Source organism: Pyrgilauda ruficollis, unplaced genomic scaffold (genome assembly GCF_017590135.1).
Source record: "Pyrgilauda ruficollis isolate IOZ18807 unplaced genomic scaffold, ASM1759013v1 scaffold98, whole genome shotgun sequence".
Taxonomy (NCBI): domain Eukaryota; kingdom Metazoa; phylum Chordata; class Aves; order Passeriformes; family Passeridae; genus Pyrgilauda; species Pyrgilauda ruficollis.
This window is the reverse complement of record NW_024531932.1, coordinates 401,751-423,933: the sequence shown is the minus strand read 5'-3', so window position 1 is coordinate 423,933 and position 22,183 is coordinate 401,751. Positions and strand designations below refer to the sequence as shown.

The following is a 22,183-nucleotide window of genomic DNA, read 5'->3' as shown; positions in this document are numbered from 1 at the left end:
CTGGTGCAGCAGATTCAGGGAGATTTAGCATTTCGATTTGGGGTCATCTCAATCACATAGGCAGTAAAAATTTTTCCCCTTTCAGGGTTTTTTATCCAGCTCTGGTTACGGGATGGAGCATGGGTAGATCCCTCTTTTTCCATGGCTTGGAAAACCATTCTCTCAACTTATCTTTAAATAAAGATTTACTAATTAGGGAAAGATCATCTTCCACTGATGGTAGTGAATGGAGAAGTGCTAAAAAAGCATCCCTTGGATACCAGCATACAGCCTCTCAGTACAAACTCCTTTTTTCCTCCTTAAACACCAGTTTGAAGGTAGTGTTGGTGGCCATCCTGGCACAGGCAGCCGGACTCCAGGTCAGGAGGTGCCTCCAAACACGTGGGAGTGACTGAGGTTAATCACACACAGGCTGGGCAGGAGGTGGCTGACTTCACTCACACCTCCTCTTCTCCCTTCTCTCCTTCTCGCCACCCTTTCCAGTTTGATTTACAATTGCAGGACAAGCCTAAGGAAGTAACATATCACCACGATGAAAGCCAAGGCAAGGTCTGCAAAACAAGGGAGTTGTTGGCATAACCATCACGTGAGCTCAGAGCTGCAGCCAAACACACCTCCCTGGCACCCCAGCAAAACCCCTTGACTACACAGAATGTGCTCAATTTCCTGGAAAAAGAGGGACAAGCAACCATCATCCTACACAAAGTGACAGCTGTGACCACCTCTCCTTCTTCACCCACTGGGTTTGCATCCTGTCTCAGAAAAGCAAATAAATATGTTTCACACATCTCCCATAAAGCAAATCTCCAAAACTAAAAGCTCCCCATTTTCTCCTCCTTGAACCAAAATTGCCTTGAACCCTCTATTCACTTTCCCTGCTCTCTCCATTATTTGCACTAACAAAATAAATCACCCACATTTTAAGTTCCCACAGCAATTAATGTTTGAAATTAAGTAATGGCCCCTAATTTTGATTGAAATTTCTACTTAGATCAAATTCCCTCCATTTGTAATAAAAATAGTTTGAAACCGATACAAACAGTTCAGTTCACACATAAATATTTAAAAAACTTATAGAGAGGCTGATTTAGTCTATTATTTTACCACAAAGTTTGACCAGCAGTGGAAAGCTTATTATACATGACTGTCACTGACACATTACAAACTAATAAAACACAAAATGCAATTCTCAAGAAGAAATTGGAATGAATCTATTGCAAGAGCGATTTTTATGGTTCTTTTGAAATGCTATTTCTCCCCAGCTTTGCTGTCAAAATGGCACCATTTTCCCTAAATATTTCCATCTTAATTAAAAATGGTGTTTTTATCGAAAAAAGAGCCTCTTGTGCCAGCTGCAGCTTCACATTCCCATGCTGCACGGAATGAGGATGCTAATGTGAGCCCACCTCATGGATCTGTTGCTGATCTTGGTTACTGCAGGTGGAAAAGGGCCTGGACCCTAAAATTCCAGAGTCCCTCATGCAGCACCTTTCAGCAAGACCTTAAACATCCCTTAGTTTAGGTGCTGTGACAAAAAATGAGTGCAAACCAACAAATTGCATGATTATGTGAGTGAAAAAAATGTTAAATACATTTTCAGTGATGGGTTTTTTGCTCCCTGGCATGGAGCAGTTGCCACTCACCACCTGAACGAGTTAAAAACCATTCCTGAAAACCATTCCTACATCCAGGCATGGTCCTGCTGGTGAGTCCAAAGGTGAAGCATGGAGAGGGAGATAGACATAACGGGGATGTGAGGGGAGAGGATGCAGCTTTTGCTGGCTGATATGAGATAAGTTACATCCCAGGCTTCTGGGAGGAGGTGGTAACCAGAGGAGAGGGAGATAAAACAAAACGAATTGCCAGCAGGTCACATTCACTCCCTCCTCACCCCTCTGCAGCACAGAGACAGGGAAGAGACCTTGAAACCATCTGCTGCCCAGATGTGTCAGTGTGATTACACTGAAAGGGCTGGGCTGGAATGTCCCCTGGAAAAGAGACCTTCCAGCCCAGGCCTGAGCTGCTCCTGCTGTGCTGTGGCACCACAAGCCACTGTTTGAGCTGCGGAGGAACGTGCCTGGTCTGAGGAACACGCTGCCAGCAGGATCCTGAGGAGCCACCATCAGCTGGCATCGGCCATCCTGAGCCCAGACACTGTCCTGACCTCAAGGGTGACACGGGGGCAGACCCAGCAGAGCTCTGAAATCAGCAGATATGTGCCCTCAGCACCCACAGGAAGCAGCTTGGGGAGTGAGGGTGTTTTTCCCCATTTCTCCCATGAGGAATGATAACTGATTTACCCAAGTTACCTCGCCCCTCTTTGCCTGTGTTCTCCTCACTCAGAGGATGTTGCTGTACACTTTTCCTTCCTCTCCCTCAAGATAAATTCCTAATTTCCCAGCATGGCACCTCCTCCATGGAGACACCAAATTACTTGCTGCCCCACACTGGCTTCCCTTTCTGGTCAAAACCTGCTTTTTTCCCTGTCCCCCTCGTCCTGCCCAGCACTCCACTGGCCAGAACCACATGACTATTTCTAATTTTCGGACTGCCCCCCCTCTTTGCTGCAGTACCCTTCCAGAAAGAGCCCAAGTTGTGCCTGGTGGAAATGACTGTTATCTCCAGGACACTTTACACATTACTTCCACGCCATTTGGAGTTTTCCGCCCCAGTAGTTTCTGTTGCATCTCTCATTTCACTCCTTGGTCACGTGTATTAAAGGACCAGGGTCTGCTGCTCACTGGTGAATCCACACAAGGGACAGGGGACACTTTCTTTCTCCCTAGGACGTCACTCAAGACCCTCTGGCGTCACAGCAGGCGTGCCAGCAGTGACAACAAAAACTTGCAGGCAGATGACCTTCAGAGTGAAGGATGCTGCAGGTCTGAGCACCTACCTGGTCACAGCTTCAAAGGAGAAAGTTATTTAAAATCAGGGTGAGGAGGCACAGGCTGCCCAGAGAAGCTGTGGCTGCCCCTGGATCCCTGGAAGTGTCCAAGGCCAGTCTGGATAAGGCTTGGAGCAACCTGGGATAGTGGAAATCATCCTTGCCCATGATGGGGAATGGACTAAATGACCTTTAAATATCCCTTCCAACCCAAACCATTTTAGGATTCTGACATCTACAACATCAGCTGTGCAAAGCCCTTCAGCCCCAACCCCGTGTTTTACTCAATGCACTGCAGTCTGTCTCATTCAAATTCTTTTCTCCGGTCCTGGTGGAAAAAAGCAGGGAGAAGATGACAGCTGGTGCCTGCTGTGCTTCCAAGCTCTTGCCTGAAGACACTGCCAGCATCCCAAAGCCAGAAGGAAAGCCCAAGACAGGGGCTGCACTTGCCAGCCCATTTATGTTTTGCTTGCACGTGGACAGCAACAATAAAGACAATTAAAACTGAGGATGTCTGGGAAGTTTGGGAAGTGCTTCACCTGTGCAACAGAGATCCTCTTGCTACAGCAAGCACCACTCAAATCCCCACTTCCCATTTCTCCAAGAGGCTCTGGAGGTTAGAGATCACCAGCACTGGTCATGCCAATGGGATGCCAGGATGGAGGGGAGATGGAAGTGCTTGATGTACCCAGGAAGGAGAACCAGCTTTTCTGTCCTGCAGTGGCTACTGAACACAGCTTCAATAACTCACTAAACTGCTTGATGCCTTTCCAGGAAGTTTTTAGAACAAAAAAAACCCAAACCAAACCAAAACAAAACAAAAAACCCACAATAAATAAATAAATAAATAAATAAATTTTAAAAACTGCATCCAATTTGCTGAGCAGAAGTTCAAGACACTTGCAAATTTTGCACGCTCAAAGGTAGCGGAAGGAAGGGATGACTGGATTTGGGGGATAAGTTATTCACTGTAAATTATTTGTTCAGCTCTAAACTTCCCATGGAAACACAAGGATAAGGAGAGAAGGAAAACAATGAGTGAATGGGAAAAAAAAAAAAAAAAAAAAAAGAAATGAGGAAGGAAAGCAGCCAGCAATGATTACAGACCATTTTGGTAATGTGGTCTATCTCCCTTATCAGCTCTCTTATCATCACCTCCACCATAAAGGTTCTTTATTTAAAGGAGGGGAGGAAAGAAAGCCCCAGAAGGTGTCTGGGAGCGTGCAAGGGACTGGCTAATGCAGCTGAGGGGGAGCTCAGCTCGTGGCAGCTGCTTCGTATGCACAGCACCAGGCCTCGAGCCATGGCAATAGAATTATATGAGCCCCCGAAGACTCGGGCAGGATGGCAGGGAAACTGATGTAATTACTGACATTATTACCCTTAAAGCAAAATAATAATTTTAATTACAGCAAGGGCTTTTGGGCCTTTCTCTGCTCCTCCCTGCCCCTGCTCACTGTGGAGCAGGGTCTGGCTCCAGGCTGTGTGATGGGACGGGGCAGGGACGCTCCCCTCCTTCCCCTCCTCCTTCCCCGCCAAATACTTTTTTGCACAATTAAGAAAAAGACATCATAAAAGCCACGATTTCAGCTACACCCCCATATTAGGGATGGAAATGGTGGCCAGCAGCTTGTGAAGGCTCAGTCCCAAAGGCTGCTCCCCGAGCAGAAGGGACTGCTGCTGATGGCGAGTGCCCGCCTGCCTCCCAATTAAAATAAATTGGCAAATCAGGGCTAAGCTCAGGAGATAAGACACCTGCAAGCTGGACCGTGGCCACCTCAACACTGCTGTGTTTCTGCAGACCAGAAACTTCCCTTTCCATTCTTAAACTCCTTCCCCACAGCCCTGCCTGCTTGATTTCAGGAGATGAGCACACTCCCAAGGCAGAGGGCTGCGGTTACAAATCTGAAAGCAGAGCTCTAATTCCTGTGTCCTTGTGAAGTTACAGGTGCTTGTCTTGTGGTGCAGCTGTGATTTCATGAATGACTGAGGTGCTGAATTGCAATCCCTGGCCCAGTGCCAAGATTTTTGCTGGAAGATCATAGGATCATGGAATGGTTTTTGTTGGAGGGTACATTAAAGACCATCTAGCTCCAACCCCCTGCCACAGACACCTTCCACTAGACCAGGTTGCTCAGATCCCCATCCAACCCTGTCCCTGAACACTTCCAGGGATGGGGGTGAGTAACCTCAAGATGTAACACACATCACTTCATAAATCACTCAGTGTGTTATAAACATAACACAAGAAATGGGGTGGGGGAGAGCACAAAAGGAGAGAAAACTCCAGTGGAAACCTCCTGAGGGAACATTCAGCAAAGAAACCAACAATTAAATGACCTTTCTGCCAGCATGCCACAGCTGCTGAGGCTACAAGGCCAAGAGAAGGCCGGGGTGGCTTGAACTTGATCAGCAAGCTCAGGATGCTGGGGGCTTACAGGAGAAAACAGCTTTTCCCAAGGAGGTACTAGACTTGAAGTTAGGCTGGAAATTAGGCTGGAAAAGCCCTCTAGGATGAAGTCCAACCATTGCCCCAGCACTGCCAAGGCCACCACTAACCATGTCCCCAGGTGCCACATCCTCTCCAGGCATGGTGACTGCACCACTGCCCCAGGAGTTAAAGGCAAAGGGAAAGTTGTGTGGAAGCCCCAGGAAGTTTCCTGCTTGGGACTGGGACAAGAATCCCAGCAGGCACTCAGGGGAAACAGTCCACCTCGATGTCCCCATCACACCAGGTAGCACAAACAGGGGCTTGGCTCCACTGCACTTGCTTGCTTCACCTAAAAGCATTGAACCGTGACAATCCAAGAACTCTGTGTTCCCTACAGATCCAGCCAAACGGAAAAAAGATTAGATAAAACAGATTGGACTTGCCAGAAACTGAGGCATGGCCACAACAGCCTGCCACAGGCTCGGCAATAGATCTCTCCTTGTTTAAAAGCCAAAACCTTGAGACTCCCAGAAAACATGGTACCTTGGGATTGGGTGAGGGGGGGTGGAAAAGAGGCTGCGAGCAGGAGATGAAGTGCAAGGGATGCATCCAAGGGGAGAACAAACCCTGAAGGTCAGAGTAGCAAGCACATGAGCAGCTAACTAATGTACTACAGCAGCACCACGGGGCACAGCCACGGGCACGCACGTCCTCGCAAACTGGAAAGCCATAAAAGTCTATTACAGCGAATCAAACAGCAGCCAGCATGACAGCCATTAGCCTGAAATGAATACACGGGAACTTAATGAGCTCTGTCGAGGCCAGCTTGGTGAATTAAGTTGCCAATTCTAGCAGGATTCCCCTTCTCTTTGCAGACGTGGGAGCGCCCGCCCCGCCTGGCTGCCTCGTGACAAGCAGAGCACGGGGCGCCCTTGCCCAGACGGGACGGACGATTAGGCTGGAGCAATATCCCAATATCCCTCTCCTGGCCCCTGGCAGCTATTCTAGGGATGAGATCAGCACACAGCAAGCACAGAGGAGCAGTGCCACTCCAGTAGTCGAGCTGCTGTGGTGCATCCACTCCATCCCTCCTCACACCGCAACCCGCAGCCCGTGCCCAAATAAATCCCCATTTGCACACCAAGCGGACCACATAAAACACCAGGATGGGTATTTAGAGGCAGTATTGTTTTTAAAGGTCAGTTTACTTCGTGTTCCATTTATTTATGCACACTCTTCTTTTGACTTTCCAAGTGCCACACAATAGCAGCGAGGTTTAAATAGCCTTTCGGTCGCTGCTCCATTAGCTACGACAACTGCAAATCGATACATCCATTTATCTCAAAATTAAAAAGAGAAAAACCCTCATTAGCTGCCAAACCTGCACAGAGCCAGTCTATTGAAAACCACACTAGCCTCTCCTCTTTCTCCAAGCTCCAGCCCTCTTCATTCATCATCCACAGACCCTTCGATTTGGGCTGGGTGCTCTCTGAGGTGGATCTTGATACCTGTGCCCTCGCTGCTCACCCTCAAGCTGTCTGGAGCATGGGGTGACCTGTCATCCCTCACCACGGCTGGGTCCCCTGCCACCTTTCCATGCCACATCACCTCCAGCTTCTAGTAGTCACGGGCAAGCAACAAGGAAAACTCGTGGCTCAGCACAGGTCTCCAAGCCAAGTGCACATCTCCTCCTTGAGAGCTGTGCCACCACACTCAGAAAAAGTTTATTGCTGACACCCCCCACGGCCTGCAGCCCTTGGTGGGGCCTCTGCAGGTGGTGAGACCCCCTCCCCTGCTCTCACAGTGCCTGGCAAAGCACGGCTCTCTCTCCCTGGCAATAGAACAGGAGTGCCTCCAGGATGCTGGCGGAGCAAGGCGTTTGAGGCTCATTACCTCTGATCGGTGCCCTTGGTTAAAGATCACGGGCAGGAACTGGAAGCTGGCACACGCTGCCTTGTAATTAGATTAGGCCAACCTCCAGAAGAGCACAGCTCCCAAGGCCAAGTGCTGGGTGGCTGCACGGGGGGAACACCAGGCTTGCTGTACCCCAAACAGCCAGGCAGCGCTGGAAATCCTTCTCAGCAGACCCACAACTCACATGCATAGTGTGTTATATGGCACAGAGGGGCTCTAAGGTTCAGCCTCTTCTTGTTTCGTATTTTTTTTATCCAGATCACCTGCCTGCAGTTCCCTTTCCTCAGCCAGCCCTAATTTTCTACATATGAGGGCATGGAGTGATAGGACACAGGGGAGTGGCATTCAGCTGAAAGAGAGCAGGTTTAAATTAGACATTGAGAAGAAATTCTTCCCTGGGAGGGTGGGGAGGCACAGGGTGCACAGGATGCCCAGAGAGGCTCTGGCTGACCCTGGATCCCTGTAAGTGTCCAAGGCCAGGCTGGAGCAATCAGTGGAAGGTGTCCCTGCCCATGGCAGGAGCTGATCTAGAGAAGCTTTAAGGCCCCTTACAGTCCAAACCATCCTGTGACTCTAAGATTCCATGATTCCAAGCCAGGACCTTCACCCTCCCTGCTCCCCAGGCTCGGCACAGGTTAATATTGGAAATGGGGAAAACTCAAGCTTGGCAATATTGGCTCTTAGGATGGTGCCTTGTGAAGGCTGGCCTAGAACAGAGACTGGACAGAGCTAAATAATAAAATTGGGATTTATTAAAAGGCCTCCATGGATCCACCTTGGGCAGCACAAGAGCCCAGCCAGGGCTGCACCCAAGATGAACCAAAATGGTCACAAAATGCACGACCACTCACGGGGTCTCTCACTTTTATAAGTTCTGCTTCATTTGCATATTGGAGTTCATTGTCCAATTCCAGCTCCAGCCCATGCACTCCCATCCTACTTGTTTTTCTCTCTTCAGCCCACGTTGTTTGTGCTCTTGGGCCTGAGATTTGGATCATTTGTCCTTGGTCCCCAGCTAGAGCAGGAATTGTTTTGTCTCCCTGCTCTGTGCAGAGAGCTCACCATCCCCTAAGAAGCCCAGACCCACACACTAAAGCAGCACAGAATCTGAAAAATATGAAAGCTAAAACCTGTGGCATCAAGGACAGAAGCCATCAGCAAGAACAGATGTAGCACAGATACTCCAGGTATATAAAAAAGTGGTGCTTAACACAGCCCTGATTCCCAGGGGAGCCACAGAAACCCATTTCCATCTCTTCACGGAGCAGGTAACAGCAAAACCAGAGGTCAATCTGAGGGCAGGGGAGAGGAGCCTGTTCTCCTCCCATGCCACTGCCATTCCTTTTGCTTTACAGACCTCTGCATGCAGAGCATGACCCGGAGGCGCAGCAGCAAGGCACGACAGCCACCCGCCAGCTCCAGAGCCCCGAGCACGGGCAGGAGCAGGGGGCACCTGGTGGGGGTTTTGCCAAGCCATTTCTCCAGCCCTCGTGCCCTGAAGAGCAGCAGAAATGCCTCTGACCCAGTGCCACTCTCACGGGGAGGTTTCAGGTGACTTGGTGCAAAGCTGAGACTCCAGCTCCCAGCTCATACATCACGAGCAGCTCTAATGAAGAAACCTCATCCTCACAACAGAGGGATGGAGAGGGATCACAGTCCAGCATGGCAGGGCAGCAGCAGCAGGAATATTAAATACACCCTGGTAACACAATAGTTTGCACCTCTCAGTTACCAGAGCTGCTCCATTTCACACACACACAATGCACCTGGGACCTCACCCACACCCCGAGGAAGAGTCTGGGAAAAACTGCCCTGGCACTGTGGTGCAAAAAGAGGTTTCCTCCACTGGAGGATGTCAAATGCTCTACTAACCCCCTGTTTCAAATGGAATATCCTCACCTTCTCCACCTGGCACCAGAAGCCACAGCTTAAAACCTAAATTCACATCAGACCTGTAAATTCCTGACCAAGTGAAGCTACAAGGTACAGAAGCTGTCCCTGATGGATGAGCAGATGTCACCTCCCTTGCAGTGGCCAGCACAGAGAGCAGCAGAAGGTTGTGGAAACTCTGTCCTAGGGATATTCAACACTTGGCTGGATAAAGCCCTGAGCAATCTGACCTAACATGAAAATTCTCACTGGGTCAGTGGGAGCTTGGGCCAGATGATCTCCTGTGGCCCCTCCCCACCTATTTTATCCCAGGGACAACATGGGACCAGTCCTGCTATGGAGCTGTGGAAGGAAATCACCAGCCAGGGCAGAAGCCTTTGGGCAGCACTCTGCCAGAATTCAGGCATTTGGAGAAACACTTGGTCCTGCCTCAGGTCACCTCTGTGATGAGAGCTGTGCATGCCCTCAGCTCCAAGGAAGACAACAAGACACAGATCCTCATTTACACTCATTTGCAAACTTCCCATTTGTCACGGGAAAGATGTCACTGAATCACCACATCTCCTCTTCCACCTCCTTCCCCCAGCACCCCAAACACTTTGCTCCTGCCCATTTTCAGGCAGTAACTTCCAGAAGTTTCATCCTCCCGCAACCTGACGAGGCTCCAGGGCAAGAGGACAGCCCTGTGCATTGGTGGCCAGCTCCGCGGTGGCAACCAGAGAGCACGAGTGGCCACTGAGGGGAGAGGCAGAAGCCAGGCAGAGAGGGTCCTACCTCAGGGATGCGGACGCTGTAGGGCTGGTTGTGGAACTGTGGGGCGTTGTCGTTCACGTCTCCCACCTGGATGTTGACTGTCCCTTTGATCACCTGTGGGCCCAAGGACAACAGCAGGGTGTCAGCTTTAGCTGTGGATTTAGAGCCTAAAAACCAGCTTGTGGCTGTGTTTTTGGGCTTTGGGCCAAGGGTGACCCCTCTCCCCTGGTGCAGGAGTGACCCACACCCCCTGCTCCCCTCCCTCCATGCCGCAGACAACGAAATGAGAAGTCACACTCACCCCTTGGCTGTCACTGACAGAAAATTCAACTGTGAATTCTGACTTAGTCTGAAAGGGAAAGAGAAGGAAAAAAACCCATAATTAAAGATACTGTAGCCTTTATCTGCAGGTGGCAGGCTGAGGACTTTCAGCCAATGTTATTACACGCAAAATGCTTCCAGGACCTTCCAGAAGAGGAGAGCTGCTGGAGTGCCATTACCTGTACTGGGCAGAAAATGCTGGGGAATCTGAATGCCAGCAGGGCTCCTGTGTATCCCACAGGCACAGGAGATGCCCTGCCCCAGGGCTAAGGAACCCCCTCCCTGACTGGCAGCTGGGCACTTAAAACACGGCAAGATTTAGGGCTCGTGGCAATGCAACACAGTCTCAGTGAGGACCTCTAAATCCTGCTGCTGCTTTCCCAACTTCCCTATCACACAGCTGGGAATCCTGGAACAAGCCTGTGTAGTGAGAACTGGCTGAAATGCCATGAAATTCCCACACAATTCCCTCTGCTCCTTATTGCTTTAAGTGAATTAACAGCTTGCAATAGGGATCTATTCAAGTCACTGATGCTGGGGTGAGGAACAAGCAGGAAAGAGCAAATTTTTTTTGGGATCAGGGCAGGGCGATATTGCTCATGGAGGCAGACCTTCTCTTTCTGACCCTTTTCTTCCCACCAGCAATCATTTTGCTTCTATTTTACCAAAGAATTGTGCAAAGATTGGGCTTGCACATCTATCTAGTACCTGCCCACCAGCTGGTGTTTCTTGTTCCCCTCCAGTCCTGGCAATCCCTTCCCAGCTCAGCCCTGCCTGAGCTGCTGGAGCACAGCACCTCGATGTTTCCACAGCACCAGGCAGGAAAGGCTGGAAAAGGCAGCTTGAAGTGGCTCTCCATGCTGCAGCTCTGGTTGATTTGTTCCTAATGAGATGGGCTCAGGGACAGGCAGCAGCCAGCAGGAGCTCTGCTTGCACTGGGGTAGAAGTTCATCTCGGAGAAGCTCCCCACGGTGTGTACCCACTCCTGCTCCCACATTTCCATCCAGACAGCCAGGGAAAGCCCTTTCTAACTCCTGCCTTGGAGCAATGCTGGTAGGCAGAAGGAGGAGCTGAAATCCCCAGGAAGAGGAGATACTCTGCTCCCTGTACCATCCCACCCTGCTGCATCCCTCTCTGCCTTTCAGCCCTCTTTTCCCCCTCCTCATCCACCAGGGACAACGCAATAGGGAAGAAAGGAAAAACAGGAGATAAGAAACAACCTGTTGAGCATTTAAATTTTAAAAACTCAATAAAATAATCAGAGGAAGCTTCCACATACCAACTGCTGTCTCTAAAATTATTTTAACACAATTCTTTAGCCTCAGGGTCTGCCATTTTTCCAGAAATCCGTTTTCCTTCTAATCTTCATAGGAGCACCAAAAAAAATCTTTTAAAATTCATTTTGCCTCTATACATTTACTCTTTCCTCTTTTTCTGTAGTTCAGCTTTTCCTGCATCATTCACCTTACTACTTACTTTACCTTACTACTCCTTCCCCCTTCTTTCTCCTCCACAGTACAAGAATTCACCTCTTCCTTTCCCTTCCCACCACTTTTCCTGAGTGGCTTTCTCCCCCCTGACTTTTTAAACACGTGCATCCAGGCCAGTGCTCTCTGCTCCCAGCTTTGTGTCCATCTCCATCCCTTCCCTCTGACTGCTTCCTCCACCACACATTGTCACTTACACCTCTCTCACATCCTTTACACTTTCCCCGTATCCATTCTATCTCCCACGTACTTTGAGCCCCTGGGATCAGCTGAGCCCATCCACGCAGCCAAGCTCTGCCCAGCTCCTTCTCTTCCCACCCTCCACAGCACAAGACACCTAAAATCTATTGATCACTGGGCTTAAGGCTGGCATGGGAAGTATGGGGAAGCAGGAGGCATTTGGATGAGGGAAGATTTATGACTCACGCCAGCAGCTGTTGGCACGGCGAGGCGGAGGGGAGAGGGGTGAAGAAAAGCACTTTATTTTCCTAAAGTCTCGCTCTTAACACTGTGAAATTGGGTTTGGCCTTCCCCCCAGCCCCAGCCTGAGAGCACCCAGCACCCTGCTCCTCTGCATGCCAATGCCTGGCTGGCTCTGACTGGGAACACCGGAGGCGTGTTAATGGGTTTGATCTTCCCAAGGCTGCTGCTGGCCAAGGCAGCGCTAAACACAGGCAGCACAAGCACAGGGGAAATGAAGCACCTTGCCCAAATCACATCATATTTTCCCAGTCTTCCTGCTATCTCTTCCTCCTTGCTCCAGGAACACAGAAAAGGCCAAGGTTTTAGCGAAGCAGGCACCTGGATGGGATTCCAGCCTTGCACACCAAAGCTGCCATTGAAAATTGGGGTGGTGAAATAGCTTTGAGGCAAGAATCTTGCCAAATTTAGCATCCAGCAGCCTGAATCCACAAGAGGATGAAAAGTCTTGATGAGATTGAATAAGCAGGGATACCTCACATCTCTTGACACGCTGTTCTAAATAGTAAAGGATTTAATTGGCATAGAGATTTAAAGAGGAAGCCTGCACATTTCCCTGACGTGTGAGCAGCCTGGCTCCTTGGTAGATCATCTCCACTTATTAATTCCTTTACTTCCAGACCCACAGGTGTTATTCTAGCACCCAGGAAAACCAACAAGTCAGACGAAACCAGAGCAGGCTGTTCATTGCCCTTGTCCCCACTGACCTGGAGAACGTGGACACACCCAGATTCCCAACTCCACCAGGGAGCAACACCCATCTCAGCTCTCACAGAGGATGGAGAGCCACCATTTCTCTGAGCAGAGGTGGTTTCTCCCCAGTTTTACCTCTCTGTCCAGGGGCTGCCTGAGCCACACCACTCCGGTGACGCTCTCCACGGCAAAGAAGCGACTGGCCTCCTCCCCGACCACCCCGAAGACCAGAGGGTCATTGTCCAGGTCCCGGGCCAGCAGCTGAGTCACTGAGGAACCTGGGAGACACAGACAGGGAGGAAATCCTGAGCAAAATGAGGCAGAGAAGAAGAAATGCTGAAAACATGCAGCTTGTCAGAGAACAGAGGTCTGGGATCACGGATCATGCCCACGGTGCTCCAGTGGCCCAAGGGGAGCCAGGCTGAGCATGGTCTGACTGTTCTGCCTGCACAGGTAGACTGAAGGACCTCTCCTTCCTTGCCTTTTTTAGAAGAGAAAGTCAGCCTGGTTCAGCCCTGGCACTAGAGATGGAGGATCCCACTGGGTAAGCTCTGAGCAGCCTCCCTCTCCCTCTTCTTACAACACCAAAAGCAGGGGACAGCCACCACCCCTGGAGCCTCATTTCAGTCCCACAAAAACCTCCTTGGATCATTCTGGGCCCCTCCATGACAGCTCTGGGCACACTCCCAGCCTGCCTGTTGTCCCACCCAGCTGCTCTCTGTGCCTTGCCCAGCAGGATGGGGGAGAAAACAGGAGGAAAAAAGCTGCTGGATGGGGATAAGGATGGGACATTCCCTAGGCTGCCTGGTCTTGAGGAGGGGGGATAAGGATGAGACTTCTCCTTGGCCACATGGATTTGAGGATGGGGGGGACAGTCTGTGTGAGCCACCATGCCCCCAGATCTCCTGGCCAAGGAGAAGAGATGCCCAAATTTCATCCCTCTGGGAAGGTGAGGAAAGCTCCAGCAGAGCAGAGGGCAAAAGCAGCAGCACAGTTTGGAGAGCCGAGCGAGCTGGGCAATTCCCAATCGATTGGTGAGACATCAATCATGGCTGAAATAATGGAAAAAGCCAATATGAGATTCCATTAATAAAGAATTAAATGATAGGAACATAATTAATGCCAGTCAACACGATTTTATGGAAAATAGAGCTTGTCAAACAAACCTGATTTTATTCTTTGATGAGAGTACAACTTTGGCAGATAAAGAAGAAATAATAGATTTCTGTAAGGCATTTGCCTTCGCCCTGAGTGACTTTGTGATTAAAAATTTAGTGCTCTAGGACACCAGTGAAGAACATTTTGAGGGAGAACCCAGCTGGCCTGGCAGGTCCCAAGGCCACCAACCTCACTGGGGACATAACAGTGGGATGTAAAATTGCTGTTGGTACAAGCCCAGGTGACAGCATGGCCCATAACAGGGAGGACCCAGCAGCCAGGTGAAGCCCTTGGAAATTTGGACTCTTTTGGGAGAAATTTATTTTTTGGCCCTGCTCCAGGCCCAGGTGACAGCATGGCCCATAACAGGGAGGACCCAGCAGCCAGGTGAAGCCCTTGGAAATTTGGACTCTGCTCCAAACATGCAAGGAGCCATTCCACACCCTGCCTGGGAAGCCACAGGGCTCTTGGGGAAGTCAGGAGTGGCTTTTAGGCTAAAAAGCTGCTTGTGCCAAGGCTGCAAAGCTACAAGCTGCTTGCCTGGCTGCATCACCTTCAAGACTGGACACAAGAGGAAGCCACAAAATTTCAAGAGCTGGCAGAAATGCTTTCCCTTTTAAAAAAGAAAGGCTCTAAAAGCTTGAACTGCCTCATCTATGACTAAGAAGAGTGAGATGACTCAGGCCATCTCAAGCACATCCACGGAGAGGACAAAATGTGATACTGAGCAATGAGCAAGAAAGCACAGCAAGACTCAGTGCCCAAACCCAGACAAATTCCTGTTTGGAGGAGGAATAGCAGTTGTTTTAAAAGGAGCAGCAAGAATTAACCACTGGGGGAAAAAAAACATTCCTCCCACCAACAGGAGCAAGTGAGTGATGGGTCACAACCAAAGGCATTTTGGATAAAGACAAAAACGAGTGGCTTTATCCCAACCTGTGATCAGAGTGCTCATCTGCCACGTTCTCACCTCTTCAGTGCAGCCAGCCCCAAGGATACCAAGCCCCTACATTTTCTCAAGCCTTGTATTCTTGATATAAAACAAGGCAGCAGCTTGATTTTGGGCTGGAGGAGGTTCAAAGCCATCCTTAGCAAAGGCTTCTTTGCCCCAAGGAGAAAAGAAGACAGACTCCGTGGCTGGGAAAGCCAGTAACAAGGACAAAATAAATCCAGGATCATGCCTCTTTATTCTGCCCAGTTTTTTCTAATAGGAGAACAGCTTTCCACCTTTACATCCCATTCAAAAACCCCACATCAACAGGTCATCATTTCCCTCCAGAACAGCAAATACTTCAAAAGGTCTTGGCTGCACATCTTTGGAAGGAAAAGGATCTTAAAATTCCTGCTGAATAGGAAAACCATGTCCCACCCAGTTTTAATAATATTCGTGGCTTGTGTGTGGCTAACCCAGTTGTAGCAATAAATAAATAACTAAATCAACAAGCACTTAATATTTAACTCTTCTCTCTCTGCACTGCAACTACCTGCATCTGACAGGGAATTGAGTTTCTAAATTCAGGACAACCTGGAGAAGGAGGCAGGGCATTCCTGGGCAGAGCACATCATCACAGCTCCATGTTCCTCCTGCCAGTCTTTGGAGTAGGATCCGTGGAAAACAGCACTCTGAGCTCGACCACCCTCCTCCCCAAAAGGAGCAAAACTGACAGATTCCTCATCTTCTCTGTGCTTTGATTTGTTAGAAACGAGAAACTTCATTAGAGCTTAGACAGGGACAGCTCAGAAGCAGTGTGAGCAGAGAAAAATCCCATCTTAAATAAACCCTTAAATAAATGAGTCCCCAGACCATAGAAGCTCTTTCCCCCTTCCCCTTATCTCCCAGTCAGGCAGAAATCACCATCCTACTTTCACAACACCTTGTTCAGGGAAAAATAAAAAAAAGTCTTACACATGTATAAAACACAAAAATAACAAATAAATAGAAGATAAGAAGAAACACTGCCCTGAAATGAGAAATGAGACTTCACAATGGCTTTGCTTCAAGGTTTTTTTCCAAGTTTTACCCCTAAGTTTAGGAGTGTGGTATTAAAGCTTCACCACTTTAACCACCACGACGAAAGTTTGTTCAGGATCCCTTCCACTGATTTCTTCAACACCAATTCACTGTATTTATTGATTTTCTCCTATTTTTTCCCCATCATCAGGAAGCCTGGACAGGGCATGCAGAGCCAGAGCTGCAGCACATCTGTCAGAAGCCCCTCTCAGGGCTCTCCCAAAGGAAAACACCTTCCATCTCTCCCCAGCTCGTGCTGGAGATGCTGCTCAAGCCTCCTCCAGCCCCAGCACCGACCTGGCCCCAGCAAGGGCTGAGGGAGCAGGGACAAATTATCTTCCTGCAGCACAAAGTTATGGGCTCCATTTGTTTCCTCTCAGGAATCAGACAGGGCAGTTAAGTGTCTTGATTCCACCAGATAATCAGAATTTATCTTGTCTCCCTTTGCCTCCTTTCTCTCAATCACAGCTACTTCTCCCTCTTTCTCACACATACACAGATTTTCTTCTTTCTCCAAGTGTTGAACTTTGATTGACCTCAGGAGCTTTTGGTTTTTTTCTTTTTGCTGTTGTTTTCTTCCTGGTCAGATTTTATTATATGTTTTTTGTAGGTTTGGCTAATTTAGAGGGGCACTTTTGCATCCCATTGAGGAAGCCTGGTCTCAGCACCTTGCCTGCAGCTGTAAACATCTGCATTTTTCTTGCCCTTCCACTTTGCCAAGGAGGAAGGTGGGAAAAGGGGCTGCACCCCACCAATTCATCTCCACTGGTTCTGCTTTCAGGAGGAGGATGAAAAGGGAGAAAAAACAAACCCAGTATCTGGAAGGATCCTAGAGCTCCTGGGAGGTTTTGGAAAGTGCAGAGCCCCAGGGCCAGGGAAAGAGCCAGATGCTGACCCAGGCCAGCAGGAAGGGCTGGGCTGGGATGGAGGGCACAGAAGGGGCAGGTTTCTAATTAATTGCCTAATAAGCTTCTCTTTTAAGAGGTCTGATTCATACCCATGTGGAGTTAATAGGAATTCCTGCGACGGCTTTTGGGCTCAAGACTTGAGGCATCAGCTCTGCTTTAATATGAAAAGCATTTTAATCCTGATTTTAACATTTAATCCTGATTTTAACAACCAGTTTCTCCTCGGCTCACTGTCCTCACTCCTCCCGAGCTCTGGGTCATTTGTGTGGGCACAGCCACCACATTTTGGCTTCTCCACCAAGGCCACAAGCTGGCACAGGGAGCCAACCCCTCAGCCATTCTTCAACTCCTTCAACCAGCAGAAAATCAGGTAAAAATCATTTCAGTATCCCCACCTTACACAAAGGCCACCACCACACTTAACTTCCAAAAGTAAAACTTCCACCACATTTCCCTGGCTCCCCTTCTTCCCTGTGAGGGAGGTGGGACATCCCAGTCCCATTCCATTCCCCCAGCAGCCCTGCCTTCCTGCCCCAGTCACCCCAGCACAGCCTCTCCAATTAGCCCAGTTCATCACAGCAGGCTGGCCCCTCACATGGGATTTGATGGATTTGATCTTGAAATTCCAGCCCTCTTCTTCTCATTTGTCACCTGCTCCCTTTTCTTTGCCTCTAATTCATTTTCTCTTTCACCTCTCAGAAAATAAAAATAAATAAAAAAATAAAAAGGAGGAATAGAAAGGTCTTCTGGAGATGCTTTCCCCAAGATTTTGAAAAGAAAAGATGAAATGCCAATATTTCTGTGCTGCTCAGCAATCTCTGAGCAATGAGAGGGAAAGAAAAGGATGGTGACTCCCTGGCCAAGGAAGTAAAGTAAAATCCAGTTTCAAGCAGGAGGTCACAGGAAGTGGGAGCTGCTCCCACGTTTGGAATGAGGCTTCCTCAGTTTCAGAAAACCCCTGATGTGGAGGGGACAATGCCAGTGTGGGAGGGCAACCAAAGCACAGCAGGGCTCAGGACATCCCTTGCAGGCTCCAGGGTGTGGTAGCTGGGTAATGCCATGGCTGGCTCTCATAATTAAAAGGCAAATATCCTGTATATCTGTTAAGAGAAGTTCTATAGGTTTATAGTTATGTTTTACCCCCCTTGTGCTGTTATCAGTGGGTGGCCTGGGTTTGGGACATTTGGGAGGGTGGGATTGTCACCATGGCAGCCCCTGACCTCCAATAAAGATTTAAGGAAGTAAAACTCCATCACTGGACAGCGAAGGGTCGATGGACAGAACTTTGGGAGAGGCAGAAGGGTTAAAAGGTGAAACCTGCATTGTGTGGGTGAGCTCATGGTGGGAAAAATCCTCTGATTTTAAAAGGCAAATATCCTGTATACCTGTTAAGAGAAGTTTTATAGACTTATAGTTATGTTTTACCCCTTTGTGTTGTTATTGGGGGGGGCCTGGGTTTGGGACATTTGGTTTGTTATTATGGCAACAGCTGCCCTCCAACCAAGATTTAAGGAAGCAAAACCATCACTGGACAGTGAAGAAGGAGTTGATTGACAGAACTTTGTGGGGGGCTAAAGGGTTAAAAGGTGAAATCTCCCTTGTGTGGATGAGCACATGGTGGCAAAAATCCTCTGCTCCCAGCACTGTAATATTTTCTCTCTTCAGTATCCTGTTGTATTTTTTATAAGGTTTTAATAAACCTTTAATTTTTTTTTAAAGTGAGGATCATTTCTCACCAGGGTCTCTCCACCTCTATCCCTGCATTCCCTGGGTGAACCAGAACAGCAAATCTCCTGCCATGCTGAGCTTAAACCCTTGCCAATATCAGCCAGCTATGCCTAGGGGCACCTCAAGGCACATCCCAGCTCCACGGGTGAGCCACTCATCCCCTGATCCCAAGCCTCTCTCCCAAAGCAGGTGTCTGGTAGCTCATTCCATAAGCACAACCTCAACAGATCCTCCCTGACCTCCTTCTCACAATGGGCTCGACCACTTGAGCCAAAACTTTCCAGAAGGACTTGGCCAGGGAAGTTTCCACTCCTAAAATTCAACCGAGCTCAGCGTTACACGTTTCTCTTTCCAGGCGCTCCACTCCAACTCCTGCACTGCAGAGCCAAAAGGGCAGGCAGACACCAGCACCTCTTAGAAATCCCTCTCACAATAAATAAACGAGAGAAGACCAATTTGTGCCGTCAGAAAAAGGAGGGTTTTTTTTCACCAATGGTGTGAGGAAAAAGCCTTGGACCAGCTGGTCCAGGAGCCACAAGCTGCTGTCACGTATGGGAGGGAAAGGAGCCAAACACAGAGGTGACAGCAAAGAGGGAAAACAAATCTGTGCAGTCAAAACCATTTCTGAGAGAGTGTGTCAAGCTGGGAAGCGAAAAGCACAGCAGAAGAGTTTCTCCTGGTTCCTCAGATGCTGCGAGACAGAGCCTGTAATTTCTCTGCTGCGTTTGGTTATTGGAGAGGGGAGTCAGTGTGGAGGCAGAATCCGTAAGCAGAGCTGACAGCCAGTGGGTAAACCTCAGAGAGAGGCACTGCCTGCCCCGCCTCCCGCTCTCAGAGTGTGCAAAAGGGTGTTCAAAGCTGTTTAAAAGGGCTTTTAAGGCTGTTTAAGACAGAGCAGCGGCAAAGAAGAGCTGAGCATTCCCATTTACAGAGGGCTCCTCTGGTTTGCTCAGAACCGATCGCTTTGGTTAACTTTACAACACAAATGAGGAGAGGAAAAACACAAAAATATCAATGGCATATTGAAGTTTCTTCACATTATCATTAAAATAAACAGAACTCCTGAGGCTCTCCTGGCAGGTGCTGTGCATGCAGCCCCTGGCTGCTGCCATCCTTCCCATCAAAGTCAACACCTACACTGACATGGGTAAGACAGAGTAAAAATGCCCTCCATCAGCCTTCAGCAGTCTTAAAGCAGCAGAGGTACCACACAAGCTCTGCAAACCCACTTTTAAACACATGGCTTCGTGCTGGTGCTGTGTCTCTGCAGGGCATGGAAAAGCTGAGGGAGTTGGGGCCGTTCAGCCTGGAGAAGAGAAGCTCCAGGAAGACTTTAGAGTCCTTTGCAGGGCCTGAAGGGCTCCAAGAGAGCTGAGAGGGACTTGGGACAAGGGCATGGAGGGACAGGACAGGGGGAATGGCTTCCCACTGACAGAGGGTGGTTTAGATGGGATATTGGGAAGAAATTCTTCCCTGTGAGGGTGGGCAGGCCTGGCACAGAGGAGCTGTGGCTGCCCCTGGATCCCTGGCAGTGTCCCAGGCCAGGCTGGATGGGGCTTGGAGCAAACTGGGATAGTGGAAGGTGTCCCTGACATGGCAGGAGGTGGAACTGGATGGGCTTTAAGGTCTCTCCTAACCCAAACCATCCCAGGATTCCAGGGATGGAGATGACATCCTTAGCTCCATCACTGGCACCTCCTTGGGCTGGAGGCAGGGGTTTATGAACCAAAACTCTCCAGCCAGGCTGGGCTATTGCCAAAATCACTGATGCACCTTAGCATTGCTGTGGTATCTCCAAACCTGCCTGGAAAAAAGGGAATCAAAAAATGCTCGTCCCTGGGCACCCCCCTGACCAGCAGCACCCCAGGAATTTCTCCCTGCCTGCTCCAGCTGGGAACCAGCAATTCCTGCCTTCCCCTCACTACAAACCCCTGGGATCATGAAGAACATGGAGAATTTTTGAAAACTGAAAGGGCTTTTGTCTCCTTTTGTCTGGGAAGGAATAGGCTACTCCAGCATGAAAGAGGGAAGTAAATAAAATCAAATAAAACACCAAAACACCCAGGAGATAAAAAAAGAAGCACGTGTAAAAGGAGGGGTTTGGGTCTGTTAAGATATTTCTGGTGAAAAAAGGGTTCCAGCACTTGAAAAAAAAAAAAAAACCCTTAAAAATAATTTCCTCTCCAAACTGCCTGGGTGCCTCATAATTACCAAGAATGATCACAGACCCATTCATTTGATCCTAAAATTAATACATCATGTTCAGAACGATATAGCATTAATTTATCACAAGATTTATGAAACTTGTACTTTTTTTCTAATGAGTTTTATGCAAATTCTGCTCCATCCATTGTTTGCACCCTTTTTTTAAAAAAAAGTTCCCTTGCAGAAGCTGCTCTGTCAGAAAGTCTCATTCACTTTTATTGATATCTGTCCTTCTCTCCTCATCCCCACAACAGGAGGGGGAAGGAGAGGAGCTGGCTCCAGCCTGGATGGGATCCTGTTCCCACCAGGTGAACCATTCAAGGCACTAATTTTAAAAGAAATTAACTGGTGGTTCACTCACACCTTTGTCTGAGAAGGGTCAGAGAACAACAAAAGCAGCAGGGAATTGGGAAATTAAAGTATTTGGACTTCCCGGAGTAGAAAGTCTGTGTTTGGTAAACTTGGAGAGTAAATACCAAAGGTGGGAGGGAGGGAAGCATTAGCACTGAGCATCATGGGGTCATAAAGGGAGAAATCCCACGAGATTAATTTAATTTTTTATGGCAGAGCTGTGAATGCGCAAGATGTCCCATCAACTCAGGAAAGCACTTGGTCTAACACCTTACAAATCCTGAATTTTCCTGGAGACAGGGCAGTCCTTAGGAGCACAGCCAAGATGGTCCAAAACAGGCAGGACCATTTCCAACTCAAGCAGGAATGTGTATTTCATCCCTGAGCACTGCCAGCTGGAAATCAGACTGAGATCTCCAGCAGCACCCACACCCCTCCCAGCAGGCTGGGGAGAGGGAATCCTGGAAAAACCCTAAATATCAGGGGAATCCTGGAAAAACCCTAAGTATCAGGGGCAGCCTTGCTCCTCAGAGCTGCCTTCATATGACTGCTAACAACTATTTGGTGACTACTAACAACTATTTGTGGAGGCAGGATGAACTGGAAGAGCAAAGGAAAACATAAATCTGGGGTTAGCAGAAACATCCCAGCATTGCCTGCCTTTTAAAACTGCTCTAGAAAAGCTGATAGCACACCCATCCTGGCGTAGCCCCAGCAGCACTGGCTGCATGAGATCCAAACCCCAATTTTGGCACATCTGAAGGCAAAATCCATCCCCTCTGTGTGGCCAAGACTTCCATGAGCGCTGCTCCAAGTCCATGCCTGTCTCCAAACAAACCAAACACGGTACAGCCTCCCCACTGACTCCTCCAGGAAAGCCTGGCTAATGCAGCCTTGATTAACACATCTGACACAAAGTTGAAACCCTAAATCCATACAATATCCTTTTCTAATTAACTTTTGAAA

General features: G+C 48.8%; 1 protein-coding gene across 1 annotated transcript in view; it reads right to left on the bottom strand.

The window, feature by feature from the left end:
• The window catches only part of CDH23 (cadherin related 23), a 178,118-nt gene that overhangs the window by 131,462 nt on the left and 24,473 nt on the right, over positions 1-22,183 (bottom strand). Inside the window, exons 3-5 of the mRNA XM_041490062.1 lie at positions 12,992-13,134; positions 10,177-10,224; positions 9,897-9,989 (exon numbers count right to left, since the gene is read on the bottom strand). Coding sequence (XP_041345996.1) covers positions 9,897-9,989; positions 10,177-10,224; positions 12,992-13,134 — 284 coding nt within the window. The remainder of the gene's footprint in view (positions 1-9,896; positions 9,990-10,176; positions 10,225-12,991; positions 13,135-22,183) is intronic.